General features: G+C 40.9%; 1 protein-coding gene across 1 annotated transcript; it reads right to left on the bottom strand.

Annotated features, from left to right (window-relative positions):
- Nucleotides 1–389: 389 nt before the first annotated feature.
- On the bottom strand, nucleotides 390–15,561 carry LOC147180632 (uncharacterized). The gene is made up of 5 exons (XM_086088559.1): nucleotides 14,697–15,561; nucleotides 8,435–8,530; nucleotides 8,260–8,365; nucleotides 4,654–4,748; nucleotides 390–2,876 (listed from the first exon to the last, which is right to left on the bottom strand). The coding sequence occupies exons 1-4, from the start codon at nucleotides 15,223–15,225 to the stop codon at nucleotides 4,691–4,693; spliced, it is 789 nt and encodes a 262-aa protein (XP_085944685.1). The 5' UTR covers nucleotides 15,226–15,561; the 3' UTR covers nucleotides 390–2,876; nucleotides 4,654–4,690.
- Between the last annotated feature and the right edge of the window lie 105 nt (nucleotides 15,562–15,666).

Below are 15,666 nucleotides of genomic sequence, written 5' to 3'. Positions count from 1 at the left end.
CAAAAAATTCTGACCCCTCCAGAAATGTAAAAACGGATATTGATAAACCTTAATTAAAAAAAAAACACTTAACCTGTTAACAAAAAACATATATGATAAAATAAAAAAATATATACATGTTTTGTTATATATATATTTTTCAAACATTACAATTTGTTCCACTAAAATAATTTTTTGAAAAACTTGTCAATATAATTGACTTTTTTAATTTCGTAAAATAAAAAAATTCTCACGACATTGCTTTTTGGAACACAAACCCATAATAAACTGGGATTACAGTTATATGAACATGTTTCTCACATGTACTTATTATAAAATGAAAAAAGAAATAAAATAAAAGAAAAAGAAAAAAGAAATAAGAAATGTAAATTCAACAGACTTGAGACGAGCACTCTTCACACATTTATTGTAAAAAATACATATAAAAACAATTTCTGAGACATACAAAAGATTGGAGCTTTAGAAACAGTATATCCAACAAACAAAGACCAGCCATTTTTCTTCTTTAACTGCATTACATATTTACAATTCAATAAATAAAACAACGCCTCTGCTATGTGTTTGTTTGTTTTCTTAACGATTGTCCATATATGCTGTGATGAAAGCTCTGGTGTCTGACAATGATGGGGGAGCAGATCTGGGGGTCTATTTATACAAAATCCCATCCTTAGTTGAGTTCCCTGTCGCACGCACGCACCCACACACTCACACACAGCTAGCTTTTATAATTAGCATTGGTAAAAATTTGAGGTATTGCACCACACGGCTCGAGGGAGAATTCTTTAAGTGGGCTTGGGAGAGTGCCCGCCCACCTTTTGGGGAAAACACACACACCTCAAGAGTACACACCATAAATTATCACCACAACAAATGTAACATCGAATGAGCCTCTACACACTCACAGACAACAATTTGGCATTATTCTTCTTTTAAACATGCACAGGGCTGTCCCCTAGTGGCAGGACGAGTTGTAGCACCTCAGTAGGGACTCAAGTATGGAAAGCCGTTTCAGCGTTTCGTCCACAACCTGGATATCCTCATGTACTAGTACGGTATGTCCACACTTGTAAGACAATTCAGCATACTAGTAGAATGACTGCATCTTAATAGTAATATTTTGTATATTATTATTACGAGTATTGACGACTTTGGCATACTGGAAGGACATTGACAAAACCATGGCCTAGTTTACAACTCCATGCTACTACGTTCACGTCTAGCATTTTACTAGTCATACTAGTAGTGCACAGATGTCAATTAGCGCACAATTTTGCCTCACCAGTCACATAATTATCCTACAAGTGAGTGGAAATGACAAGCAATAGCGGGAAAAGGTTACCGTTGTTACACGCAAAGCTGTTCTAGCATTTATTCATTCAGCGTTTTAGAAAACTGGCACTAGTAGTGAATGGACATTACACCGGATGTTGAGAAGATAATCAGAAAAATAAGCTCAATCAGGTTTATGGAAAGCAAATTAACCATTTACTTGCATTTTCGTAATGCGTACTAGTGGCACTAGCAATGAAAAGAAAAAGTATGCTAGTAAAATGTCATTTAAGTAGTGAACTGAACTATCTTACTATGGAGGACAAAAAAAAATACTAGTACATGGACATCAAGAATATCAAATAAATGCTCAAACAGTTTTATGTTAAGCTATTTGAGTATTTATCCAGATTGCATACTAGGCCGGGGTAAAAACAAAACAAAAAAACATTATGAGTCAAACAGTCTTTCTACTAGTGCACTCAAGTGTCTTACTAGTGAGGACAGAAAGGGTACTAGTACAGAGACATCAAGGATATTGAATGGAAAAATCTGTTGGTTTATGTATTGCGTACAATTTTTTTAATAACATGAGGACATGGGGACATAGGCTATGCAATAAATGTTTTCCATGCAACGTTTATTTGTGTTGTAGGCCAAATGTGGCACTAGTAGCAGAGCATACTAGTACCTGGACTTTAATTGTTAAAGGATATTGAATAAATGCTGAAACGGCTTGCCATACCAAAGGGGATGATTGGAAATAACTTCCTGAAGCCATCTTTTTTTTTTTCTTCTGGCGGCCTCTGAAAACCGTTCCCCAAATAAACCCCGGCCAGGCAAAGGCAGTACACACACAAGAAGGCTTGAAAAGAAAAGTCATACATTGAGCTATAACCACGGTCGTTATGATGATATCATACTTTAAAATACTTGTTGTCATTATAAAAAGGTAGGGCCGATACGTCGATGGCCGAAACGGCGAGAAAAAGCCGACTCCAGAGAACGAGAACGTGGGGAACAAAATCATTTCAGGAGGATGTTGCCGAGCTTCAAAAATCCGTACCGTTGCCACGTGTAACAGAACCAACAAAGAATTCTGGGTAATTCACATTAAACACTCACTCACTCGGTATCCATTTGCGGTCCATCCTCATTGAAGCACTCAAAAGCAACTGAATCAAGAAAGCAAGAAAGAAAAAATCCTCGAAGGATAAAAAGTGCTCAAATAGGTGCAAACACCAGCGCTTAAATGGAGCACTAACCAACCAACCCCCCCCCCTGAAATGTTAACACTAAACACCGGGTAACGACAAACGCAACCCTAGCGCCCCTAGCCGGTGGGCAACTCAAAAATACACAGGAGGCGACCTTTACTCCTCATCACCAAGAGAGAGATTACATCATCGGACGCCGACCCGGCTAGCGAGGGGTTAAATCCAAAAGCAGCCATCGTTTTGTTGTTTTGAAGTTTACGGTTTGTTTGCGAAATGGTCCGGACCTATGTGAGGAACAGGAGGGGGGGGGTCCGCGCCGCCCGGAGCTTCTTTATGGGTTGGCGGACATGTTTGATTTTTCATACGGAGCAAGTGTTGGCATGTGGTCTCCTGTGAGGATCAAAGAAATAGAGTGCGGAAATAAGGATGATGGTGAATAGTACGGCTAAATTACATCTTTAAAAAATAAATTAAAATCATATAAATCTTACATGTTGGTATTACAGAGAATAAGATGACATTCAATAAAAAAAAAATACAATTTAAAAAAGCAGAGAAAGAAGAAAGTTATTTTAGTATTGTAACAGTTAATGGTCTGCCTGACTGTGATATCTGTGTTTTAAGCAGTACGAGGCAAAAATAAATACATTTAAAAAAAAGAATTATATACTCATAACTCATATTTTTCAATTAATTAGCTGAATAATCGTTTTTCTGAATTTTACTCAGTCAGTTGGGCCCAAGTGAATAGTTACACCAGGAATTAGGAAAACGTGTTACCTTGACTAATGAGTTTAATTTGTTTCATTACTGTGCTTGTACCTCAATTCATTCATACAGGAAATCAAGTGTGCCAATTGAAATGAACTGAAATGAATAGATCTGTTACAGCCCCTGCAAAAAAAGTCTTCTTGTTTTTTGTTTTACAGTTTAAATAAAGTACGACGGTGTATTAGGTCCACGTATAAGTAATTTTTTTTAGAGGGCGGGGGCAACAAATTCCGAGAGAGAGAAAAAAAATTGCAAATTTGCCACTTTATAAAGTGGCAGATTTGCGAGAAAAAACTCAGAAACTTACGAGAAATACACGGAGCATATTAGTCGGATGTTTGTGCCAATACTTGTCTTCGGTCTGGTTTTCAGATAACGAGATAGTAATGGCTTTACCATATCATGCTGAGCATTCGCACTATGAAGCATTGGGTGCTGCCAACGACAGACGCTTTGCTTTGCGAAGGTCCACACCCTGAGGATCAAGCATTGAAATTAATTTGTTAAAATAAATATTTACTTGTAAATTTACGTTTCCAGAATGATTATTTACACATTCATACATTTTTTTGGTACAAGTATCTAAGTTGATGTGTCGAATCTGCTGCTCTCATTCACTTGCATTTACCTAAAGTATGCTAGCTTCTGATTGGTTAGTTAGATAGGGGATCAGGAAGTTTTGTTGCTTTAGCTGCTGTGTATGAAAAGTAAAGTTTAATAAAGTAAAAGTAAAGTTTAAATTAAGAATGATTCCATCTCCATCCTGCCTTTTTTATTTTATAAACAGTGTACCATTAATCACCAACGAATACTCACAGACACTTGTTACGCTACGCTTACGTACACTTTATAAACTCGCAAATTTGCCACTTTATAAACTCGCAAATTTGCCACTTTATAAAGTCGCAAATTTGCCACTTTATAAAGTCGCAAATTTGCCACTTTATAAAGTCGCAAATTTGCCACTTTATAAAGTCGCAAATTTGCCACTTTATAAAGTCGCAAATTTGCCACTTTGTAAACTCACTTTTCTATGTACTCTTACTCAAAGACGCTTCACAATAGATACATTATTCATGCGCTCACACATTTTCCCACTGTGGTGGCGGTAAGCTACTTAAGTAGCCACAGCTGCCCTGGGGCAGGCTGACGGAAGCGTGGCTGCCAGTGTGCGCCTACGGCCCCTACGACCACCACCAAATATTTGCACCTTTCATACACCAGTGTGAGTAGCACTGGAGGCAATGTGTGTGAAGTGCCTTGCCCAAGGACACGACGACACATGACTTGGCGAGAGCGGCGATCGTGCAGCCGACCTTCTGGTTACTGAACGACCGTCTGTACACTCTGAGCCACGGCCGCCACAAAGTCAAAGAATGAAAATCATTGTGCTTACCTGAGTCATCGTGGGTGAAAGTCATGTGACCTGGGAGTCAGTCTGAGGGATGTTCAGGGCAGCAGGGCTTCACCTTGGCCCACGCGTCGATGCAGCTGCGGCCACACACCAGTTAGGTTAAGGTGACTTTCTCAGACCGTGCTTCTCACATTGCATTTTACTGGATTCATGTCAATTCATGGTGCACCCTTGAACATTCAATTTTTTCATGAAAACTACTCATTTGCAGCACTTGGACTACGTCACACTTGAAACTAAATCGTAGTCAGCTCTCAACAAATATTCATTAGTATCGCAGTCATCTCAGTAAAATATACTCTGACGTAAAGGTTATGATCTTAACACTTCATTCTTCAACTGAATTGACTTTCACGGCAAGTGAGAACAAAAGGGAGTGAGCAAGTTCCTGATTGATTGTTAATGGATTAGTGAGTGAGTGAAAGAGTGACAGATTGAGTCAGTGTGAATGAATAACTGTGTGAGTGTAGGTGACTGGCGCATTTCAAATTTTGAAGAACTGCTAAATTTGTCAGCAACACATGAAAACTAGGGGTGGGAATCTTTGACTGCCGCATAATTCAATTCCGATTTTTGGGTCTGTGATTCGATTCAAAATGATTTGATTGACAATGATTTTTGCTTCAATTTATAGATGTGCAAAGAATCGTCATGATCTACTCCAGTCTGACTCGCTAATGCTAATAAGCATGCTACTCGCAGCACTTTTAGCACTCAGAAGAACAGCTATTCATACAAAACGCTTCATGAATGTACACAGAAAAGCATCTTAACATTACTCACCCGGTATATGCTCTTCCTACGCCGCAAAAAAAACTTTTACTGGCATAACTTGATTGTGATTTTTTCCCCACTTGTATGTACTCTCTAATGTGGCTACAGTTTAACAGTTTATCAGAATGCACAGAACCACACTGCCCCTAAGTGGCCAAATTGGGTACAACATGAACAGCGATCCCAGTAATAGGCATACACACAAGAGCAAGACACTGTAAAATAATTTAAATGAAATCTATTTTTGGACATTTAACTCATTTGCTCTCAAAAACCTATAAATACGTTCTATTTCAAATGTTTTTAAGTGTCCCAAAGACATATTTATACGTTTTTTTATGCTGGAGCATACAGAAGGCTTTGATGCAGCCTCTCAACTGCACTGCAAAGAACGGTTGGAGAAATTGTAGTTATTACACAAACGGCCAGCAGGTAGCAGCTGAGTAAAAGAGATCAACTAGGGCCATGTTAAAAAAAAAGCTATTTTACTCACATTTCTAAATAGATTTGTGAATAATGATGAAATGTAGCCATATTTGAATGCTAATTGCTGCAAAACGGAAACGGATAGAAATGTACTTTTTTCCTGATGAAAGAAAATACTCTAATCTTTCTTTTGGTAGGTTCCATGTTTTTATAGCAATAGAAGACAATATTCAGTGGGCCTTGCAAAATCAGTCAAAATCCAGTAAGTCAGTCGGGAGTGAAGGGGATTGCTTCAGTGAAAATGGCTGGGAGTGATTGAGTTAAAAATGATTCCGAATCGTATTAAATGAAAATCGCGATTCTTAGGAGAATCGAATTTTTGGCACATCCCTAATGAAAACTAGCTGCCAAAACTCGCACACCACGCGACAGTTCAGGCGGGTTTTCGGCCACATTGCTCCGTGTACGGTAGATTTTAGCAAGACTGCAAGACAGACAACGTGAGAGACTGACAGTGAGTAAACGAGTGCGTGACAGATTGAGAGATAGTGAGACCAACTACGTGACAGCGGTGACAGCATTTGACAACTAAAGAGAAAGAATAAAGGAGAAAGAAAAAGCAAAGAGAATTCCTGAAATTGAAAGTAAGTGAGACTGACAATGAGACGAGATCGAGAGAGCCATGGCCGGGTTCCAAATGACAGCGGCCTGCTGGGTGTATCTCTACTTCGTCTGGATTTCATTGAGAGGAGCCAAAAAGGGGCCACACCTCTCGACATATGCTTGGTCAAAGTAGGAACTTGCAAGAATTGTGTGGAAACTCAACATCTGCGCGCACACACACACGAACTGATGTCAGGCTAATGTGACGTAACCGTGCCTGATGTGCATTGCCTAACCTCATAAACATTTCCTGTGCTCCAATAATGGGAAACCGCACAAAAGTCCAGATAAAAAACGAAGCTAACAATTTCATAATCTGTGTAAAAGTGACAGCAAACTTCAAGACAAAATGGAGGCCACACACCTCACTCACATAAGGTAGTTCTGTATAATCATGTGGTTTCAAAGAAAGGAAATGACAACTAAGGTCACTCATGTTTAGCTTTTTAAAGTGATTTTTTAAAAATGTATAACGAAAATGGAACCACATTAGCCTATGTTAACAGTCAAATGGACTCCATACGCCTCATTGGGAAAAGGCGGTTAGTTCCTCCTAGTAGATCAGTAAACCAAAGTAATGAAAAAGACAACGCCCCCAAAAGCTAGCTTAGCGGTAGCTAGGACGAAGAGATACATTTTCCAATAAATGAACGTGAGGCTTTGGACACCAGATGGACTAGATACATTGCTATATAATTGCAGCATGTTTACCATTTTGATCAAACTGTATTTTTCATTTGTGTTTTGTTTGTTTTTCCCGGAATAGCGCAAGACGCAAAACGATTCCATCGTCATTTTGCTGACGCCAAAATAAATAAAAAAATGCGGATTTCGGGTGACCCTCCGAACTCTCAAAGATAAATTATTTTCGATAAATGTTATTGTTAATCTTAAAAACATACAGTACAGGCCAAAAGTTTGAACCCACATTCTCATTCAATATATTTGCTTTATTTTCATGACTACATTGTATGCATTACTGAAGACATCAAAACTATGACGACAACTATGACAAATGAACAAACACATTTGGAGTTATGTACTTAACAAAAAAAAGGTGAAAAAAGGAAATAAATAGCCACCCTTTTCTCTGATTACTTTTTTCAGTGAGAATCTACAAAGTAACCAGTCATGAGAATAAAGCAAATGCATAGAATAAGACAGTGTCCAAATTTTTTAGCCTGTACTCTGTATGTGTATGTGTGTATATATATATATATATATATATATATATATATATATATATATATATATATATATATATGTTACTTTTACAATAATAATAATAATATAAATAAATTTTGATGGAAAAATATTTTTTTAATCTATTTGATTTCCCCAAAAATGTATGTAAAACTATTTCAAATATACGCATATTTAAAAATATATATATTTGGGACCTTTTTTTTTTTTTTAACTTTCAGACTACTACATTTCCAGCAATTTCAATGTGAGATTTATAAAAACAAAAACTGAATTAGATTGAATAACTTTTTTGATTGACAGTGTCATTGAAAAACGCAAGCATTGCATTTGCATCGGATCTCATTACAATTTACCTTGTGTGAAGTGTCCAGTGGGTGTTTTATTTTGCAGCAGGGTGACCTTGACTTACTTTAATAGAGCAGCATGTATCCAATTACCTCGACTGTCTCATCTAAGGCGCCTGGCGTGTGCGTATGCGACATTGATTATATTTGTGAGTCAAACGTCGCTTGTTACTACCTCTTGTGGTAGACGCAGAGGCACGCCAGCCTGGCGATGGTCTCGCCCTGCACCAGATCCTCCAGACAGATGGAGCACTCGCCGCTGTCTTTGCTCAGCACATCCGCTGGAGAAACACACTCGTCATCAACGATTCTGATTGCCGAGAGGATTTAAAGAGCGCGTGCCGACTTACTGTTGTAGGGAAGCGGAGGAGACGTGAGGCAGCTCAACAGGTGATCCTCGATGCGACCGCCTGGGAACGGCTTGGTGCAGAAAGGACAGCGGATATCTGCACGCACACACACACACACACTTTTGTGAGTACAAGGAGTTGGCAATACTTACACAAGGACTATAAAAAATAAAGACATTCAATGTCAGTGCTTTTTATGAACAGGCAATGCGACTGAATGGAGGGGGTGACGTTGACCGGGTAATTTACTGCCTTTGGATGTAGCATCGCAGCCATAATACAGGTGTACGGCAAAAAAGGGGGTGGGCAGTTTAACGCCACACACTCACATCTACTGCCCTGCTGAAAGCAACTGTTGCTGTCAAACAACCATTTTATACTTAAACCAAAAACATCTACAGAAATCCGATTGCATCTGACTGATGATATCTAAGCCATTTGTGTACACTGTTGTAACTAGGGATGCATCAATACAGTATATCACTTCTATCAAACGGAGAACAAGTACTCACATTTGACTACGGGCTGATAAGAGTACAGATATTTAATGCAATTGTGTCCTGCAAATGTGATGAAATATTGTATTGTTAAAAAAAAGGCATTTTCCCCCCAAAAAACATTTCTTGAACATTGCATACATACTCAAATACTAACATCCAACTGAATTTTCGAACAGTCTTGCCACAAGTTTCACTTAAGCAATTATGTGGTATCCAAGTATGGACACTGGGGGGCACTATATCAAAGAAATACAGTACATATAGGCAGTCGGCTAACAAACTGTTAGCAAAGTCTTAAACTATTGGTGTAGTATATGATCATATTTCAGAGTAAGAGTACAGACGTGAAGTGTTGGTCTTTGTCAGATGATCCTTTAGATTTTATTGCATTTGTTTGTGTTCAATAAGCAAAGTGCTGAATGAATCTCATTAACTAATTTGCTCCCAAAAATTTATAAACACGTTCCATTTTAATTGTAAAGTGTCCCAAAGACGTATTTATATGTTTATGTTTTACAGAATGCTTTGTTCCAGCCTCTCAGCTGCAGAGAACAGTTGAAGCAATAATAGTTATTACAAAAACGGCCAGCAGGTGGCATCAGAGTATAAGAGATCCGCCAGGGCCATGTCGCAAACGTGCGGATTTCCCCACAGTTCTAAACAGATTTGTGCATAATGATTAAACTTAGCTATATGCTAATACTAATTGCTGCAAAACGGAAACAGATAGAAATACTTTGTTTTCCTGATGAAAGAAGAGACCAGTGTTTCCCACACCATGTTAATACTTGGGTGGGCGCCCTAAGTAAATTGGCCACCACCCAAGAAGTTTTCCAGAAAATCTATAAAAAATATATTTAAAAAGAAAAAAAAACACGTCGCAACAGGATATACCGCACGTAACGTTAGTTCGCCGTCACTCACTTGTGGATCGTGAGGCTAGAGGAGACGTAGTAATAGGACTGAGACCCACCTCCCGTCCAAACCCCCTCCCATCCCCCAGATTTCAAATATGTGGGAAACACTGGAGACTCTAATCTTTTTTTTGGGAGGACCCATGTTTTTATAGCAATAGAATAGACCACTATTTTGTGGGTCTTGCAAAATTAGTCAAAATCCAGTAAAATAGCCGGGAGCGAAGGGGGTTGCTTCAGTGAAAATGGCTGGGAGTGAATGAGTTCATCACTGTTACGGCTCTGATTGTAAGATTTTGCGGGACCTCCGTGTGAAAGAGTCTTAGGACGTAACAGAGGCAGGACGCCGCCTATGTGTAAGGAGAATGTTGGAAAGGTGTGACGTTTAGCACCCGGCGCTTGCTTCTCCCACACTGTTGCGTCGAAAGCAATAACTGCTAAAATTGCTGCTAAAAACTACTACAAAAACGACTTCATGCGTCACTCAAGACTCTGATGTCACTTAAATATCTGATTACGGGATGCAGTGCTATTGTGTGAAAAGCCCACACAGTTTTTGCAATATCCCATCTTTGCTGGGTTATGTGTAAAAGGCAAAGCTGTATAACAGCCCATCTTCTCGTTATAGGGCCTGGATACACTAATCAGACGTAGGGCGGGGGCGGGATATTAAAAACTCATACCGGTGTTGATAGCCGCGCCGGGGTAAATGAATCGGGCAGCTGGTGAAGCGAAAACAGCCGCTGGAACAAGCTTCGTCCCATTCTCGTTCCCGAACGCATGGATGTACTCCGTTGTGGCGTATCCTGTACCTTGTCGACTCCTGGCTGCTACCAATCGTCGGTTCACCCGAAAAGCTTCGGCCGTGCTCCCCGCCGCGTTTTGGACGCGGTGCCGACCTCCAGCTTCTGAAGGAGCTTCCTCGAGACCGCCGGACGGAAGGGCCATGCAACAACTTGGAATTCTGCCTGACGGAGACCTGGACTGTCGCTGGGGAGTCCACCGTTATGATTGAATTACTACCGCCTGGCTGTGCTTACTTGGACGCTCCGAGGACATCGGGCCAAGGTGGAGGAACGGTGACTATTTAAAAAAACAAAAAAACAAATTTTCAAACGATATCTATTTACCGCATCGATCACAGCTTTGAAGCCACCTTCTTTGAAGTCGGCCAAACTGTCACTGTGCTGTGTCATTGCCCTCAAAAATACAATAAGGACTTTATAAATGGCTTTGCCGAAATGACTTCTTGCCGAAACCATGCTGACATATGATCATATCCTCTTTATGGGGGAGTTTAATATTCACGTGTGCTGTCCTGAAAAAAACATAAAGTTGAGTTGAGTACTGTTTGTCACTTGCTCTCCTTGCCCCCATGCGCTGATTCGCTAGCAAACAGCCAATCACAGAAATCAAATGCCCCCGACGCCGATTCAACAGGTCGAATTTGCTGGAAACGCCCACCCCCCGACGTATTCCAACTTGATCCGACTTCACGACATTAATTTTACACTGATCAGACGGCGTGTACAGCTCTGTAAAAACAGGCCAAATGTGCTTGTTTCAAGCTTTTAATTGATAATTAGTCACTCTTGTCAAATTTAAGTGGTATTTTTATGTAGAAAGCAAAATAGGCGACAGTATTTGCCTAGTTGCATTTGTATTGTATTGACGTACTCTATGCTGGTATATTATCAGTCAGAATTCTGATACCTCGATGACACCATTTGCTTGTGGCTCAGACGCGGAATATTTTCCAGGATCTCTGAGTTGAAGCTGAGATGTTGCTTCTGTGTTTGGTAATCCCAGAAAGGAGTGACACTCTCTTTGCCTGCCCAGTTGCATCAAAGCAATTATTGTTGACAAACCACTGTTCTATATGCTTAATCTGCGTCATCTAACTGCGCGCCGACACGTCACTGTATGAAAGCCCAAACAGTTATGGAAATATCCCGAGTATCGGTGGGTTCTGGTAGGCACCGGAAGAAAAATCCAGCTCTTCGGTTACAATTTGCTGTCAATTTTTGTTAGAAGACAACGTAAAAGAAGCTTTGTTGGAATGTAAAGGAGTCGAGACGTTGCCTGTGCGCAGGAGAATGCCAGAAAGGCAGGACAGGAGTGTGAGGTTTAACACCCGACACTTACTTCTCCACCCTGTTGTTGCTGCCAGGCAACTATTTTATACATCCCACCAGACACTGACGTCTTCTATCTGATTGCAAGATGTGGTAATACAGTGTGAAGCGCATAGTTGTTTCCGTGAGTTATGTCATGTGCAAAAGGTAAAGACAACGGGGCAGATCGCGACGATTAATTGAATTACAAACGTAAGGTAGAATTATTTTTTTTCACGGACTAATGTTACTGCAGCCACACGCACCACTCATGTTAGAATTTAGGTTGGTGGAGACAACTTAAATTCTAAACTATATTTTAGTTTTGTATTTTTTTTTCATCTGCGAGTTTAGAGTATAAAGAGTTGAGGATCATTTCATGCTTGACAAGATAGAGAAAGAAAGCGTGATGCCTGCCTACGATCGCAGTCGTGATGGAATGCACTGTGACAACGCTTAAGATTGTTTATTAGTACTAATTTGCTTAATTTACCATAGCTAACGCTAGCCGTAGCCGTCTGACAAATGGCTGGCGAGCTCGTTGTCACACAAAGAAATTCCCATTTTGCCATCTCCAAGCTCCGTCAGCTACACTTTGCAATAATTCCACAAAATTTTTGTCCTCTTTCAGTTTAAAGTTGCATATTTTTCATTTCTGAGAATGACTCCATTGAAAGGAAGGAAGTCGGACATGGTCAGGTCAGTGAGCATTCAGCCCGTATGTCGAAATATGAAAAGTGACCAAACATCGGTTCTGGGTGTCGCAATTTAAAAATGATTAAATATAACTTTAAACCAGATTTTTTTGCGTCACCCTGGGTTCTGCCATTGGCCAAGGTACGGCTAGTGATCCTAGAGGCTAAAGCAAGTTATTATAAACCAAAAGGAAAAACTTTACATAGGTTGAAGCGAATGGTGTAGATAAAGTGCACTCCATTTACCGTTTTGATCAAATTGAAATTTTCATTTGTCGGACTATGATGTGTTTTTTGGGGGGGAAAAAGTTAAATGAGTAACTCATTCAAGTTGATTCAGAACTCATTCGTTAATATTAACATAAATCGCAATCGGGGTTTTGGGTGCAAGTCTGAGCTTTTGCAATAATCACGCCGAGTCACTCAACATGTAAACTATAGTAAATAATCAGCCAATATCTACACTCAGAAACTGCCGCTTACGCCATTCACCAGGCCAGACCTGCCTTTTAAAGCCATACCGAGTTAGTCACAGATACTACAGTAGAACGTGAGGATGGCAACCCCAAGTTGACAAAATAAAATAAATAAGATCATAACCTTTATGCATATTACTCTGTTTAATGCTGCAAAATATTTTTGGGGATTACCGGTAATCTATGAGATAGCCGTAGAATACTGTATTGTAAAAATATTTGCTATCTGGAGCCCAAGACAGATTATCTGTTACTTCTGGGATGTGGCTATTAGGCAGAATTTTTGAGTGAAAGAGTCTCACAAGAGGATTTTTTTTCATGGCCCACACAAAGTTCTACCATCCATGGACGACACAGATGGTCCAAAGCATTCCCTCCCGGCATACATTCTCCCACGCCAGCATTTCCTCATTTTTTGACCCCATTTCCCCCTCCATATTGGCTGGAGGGCCTGCCCGGAAAAAGCCTAAACACGCATGATGGTGTTTTGTCCCGACTAATGCCTCCACATGGCTCTGATGAAAGTGAAACTAGGCCTTCTTTAACAAGACATCAACCGCCCTCTCTGTCAATTGGCAGGCCTCTACCATGACAACTGTCATTGCGGCCTTGAGACATGAAGGGAGGGTGGTCTTGCTTGTCATTCCATCAAGCCTTACGCCAGCAGCTCGGTTTACACAATACAGCCTCAGATGATTCCCCTCATCATAAAAGCACGAGAAATGAGATTATCTGCACAAGAATTCAAGTTCTTCAAATCCGTTTCAGTTCCACACGTTGTTGTAAATTACAGACAACAGTCTTTTATTACTGCTCGACTGTGACAAACTTAATTGAAACTGCTTGCCTTTACAAATCTAATCATTTTCTCATTCACACTGGGTTAATTATTATTAGCTTTTGGTCACAATTAGTCTATTTAGTGGAGTAGGTTAAATCTGTTGATTAAAACTAATGAGAACTGAATCAAATCAGCTGTGATCTCAGTGATTTATTTAGATTTACATTCTGTTCATTTTTATTTCACACAGCATGTTCTTAACTTCTGACCCAAGCCAGGCATCCTCCGCATAATTGTCAATCAAATTATGAACGACACATCTTTTTGAGATTTACGTAGCCTATTTTACATTGATAGATGATTCATTCTTAATGTTTCTGAGAAAAGAAAACGTATATTTTTGCAGAAGCAGATCTCATGCCTGTGTCAAGGCTCAATCTGCCCTCTGTTCCTTTTGTTTAATATGTACGAGGATAAATTTAATGTTTTGAGATTTTCCCCAATGACCAACAGGTTCAGGAATGTGGTGGGAACATGGGCATTTCTCAAAACAGTTTTAAGATCCCTCCCTTTGATTTAACGCACACAGGTAAATCTAAAATCAATTAAAGCAGTCAAGAAAAGTTGCGTGACTTATGTTTTAAATCATCATTAAAGATGAAAGTCGAGTCGACTGTAGCTAGACTGTCAGTCAAATCTGTAGGACGTCAATGGCATATTTAGTCTGATTTATTTTAGTTGAACATGACATGAGAATGTTGAATGGTCACGTCTCGACTTACTGCCGTGGCGGTTGTTGACGCGGTACAGGCCGATCCAAGCCTCAGACACCGGCCGCTGGTGGGTGCCCCGAACCCGGGCCGACCTGGCGCCGACGCTGCGGCCCCCGGCGTGTCGATTTCCGGGCAGCCGCTCGGAGAAAGTGCGGTGGGGCGTGCGGCCTGTTTCGTCCCCGGGCTGGTGCTCCACGTTGGCGGGCGCCTCCGGGCTTGTGTTGCCGTCGTCCTCAGCTTTTCCCTCGCTGTTGTTGTCGTCCGCCGGGGACGCCTGGCTCATGCTAGCGGGAATGCCGTGGTGGTCGGCCGGGCTGCCATCGGCGCTCGCGCCATGCTGGCCCAGGTCGGAGTCACTGCCCTCCTCGGAGCGGCTTCGGTTGACTTCGGTGTCCTCGAAGCTACCCGAGAAGTCCACCATGAGGCTGGTGGGCCTGGCACAGCGGGACCGCCGGTACGAATCTCGCTTGGCGGTGCCGTCCTTCCCGAGAGTGGACGGCACCGGGTCTTCCTGGAGGCGACTCGCTCTCGTGCCCATTGCTAGCGAGAGGGCGGGCGGGCTAATAGAGCTTGGCTAGCCGAGCTATCGAACGTTTTTCCAACACGCCAACAACGACCTCGACTCGACCCTTTCAGCCGCGGCGTATTCGTCTGGAAACGACACCAGCCAGCAGCTGCCTGGCAACCGACGTAGTGGAGCGACTTAAGCTGGACGCGCGTTTCTTCTCCTGGGCTTAGTTTGTCCTTCCAGTCCACATTTTCCTTTCTTTTATGACGTACTGGTTCTCGTTGCTGCAGCGGAAATAGAGCGCTGTCGTTTCCTGCTTTGAATTGTGTACAAACAGTTACGGTAACGCAGATGTTGTTGGCGACGAGTTGACCATTTTAACCATTGCCCCCCCCCCTAAAGTCATTGCCTCGCCTTGTATTTTTATAAAATGGTTTCGTCTCTTATCGTTTAAATTGTTGTTTATTTTTA

This window comes from Leptonotus elevatus, chromosome 1 (assembly GCF_054856555.1).
Source record: "Leptonotus elevatus isolate MCC_2025b chromosome 1, RoL_Lele_1.0, whole genome shotgun sequence".
Classification (NCBI taxonomy): Eukaryota; Metazoa; Chordata; class Actinopteri; order Syngnathiformes; family Syngnathidae; genus Leptonotus; species Leptonotus elevatus.
This window is presented reverse-complemented; position numbering and strand designations above follow the sequence as displayed.

What these genes read in the sequence shown, in the direction of transcription:
- LOC147180632 (XM_086088559.1), bottom strand. Translation starts at nt 15,225, where the DNA reads ATGGGCACGAGAGCGAGTCGCCTCCAGGAAGACCCGGTGCCGTCCACT. An exon ending in TCCTCCGCTTCCCTACAACA is followed by an intron (nt 8,366 to 8,434) that starts GTAAGTCGGCAC and finishes GTGTTTCTCCAG; the next exon opens with CGGATGTGCTGAGCAAAGAC. An exon ending in CTCTGCGTCTACCACAAGAG is followed by an intron (nt 4,749 to 8,259) that starts GTAGTAACAAGC and finishes GTGTGGCCGCAG; the next exon opens with CTGCATCGACGCGTGGGCCA.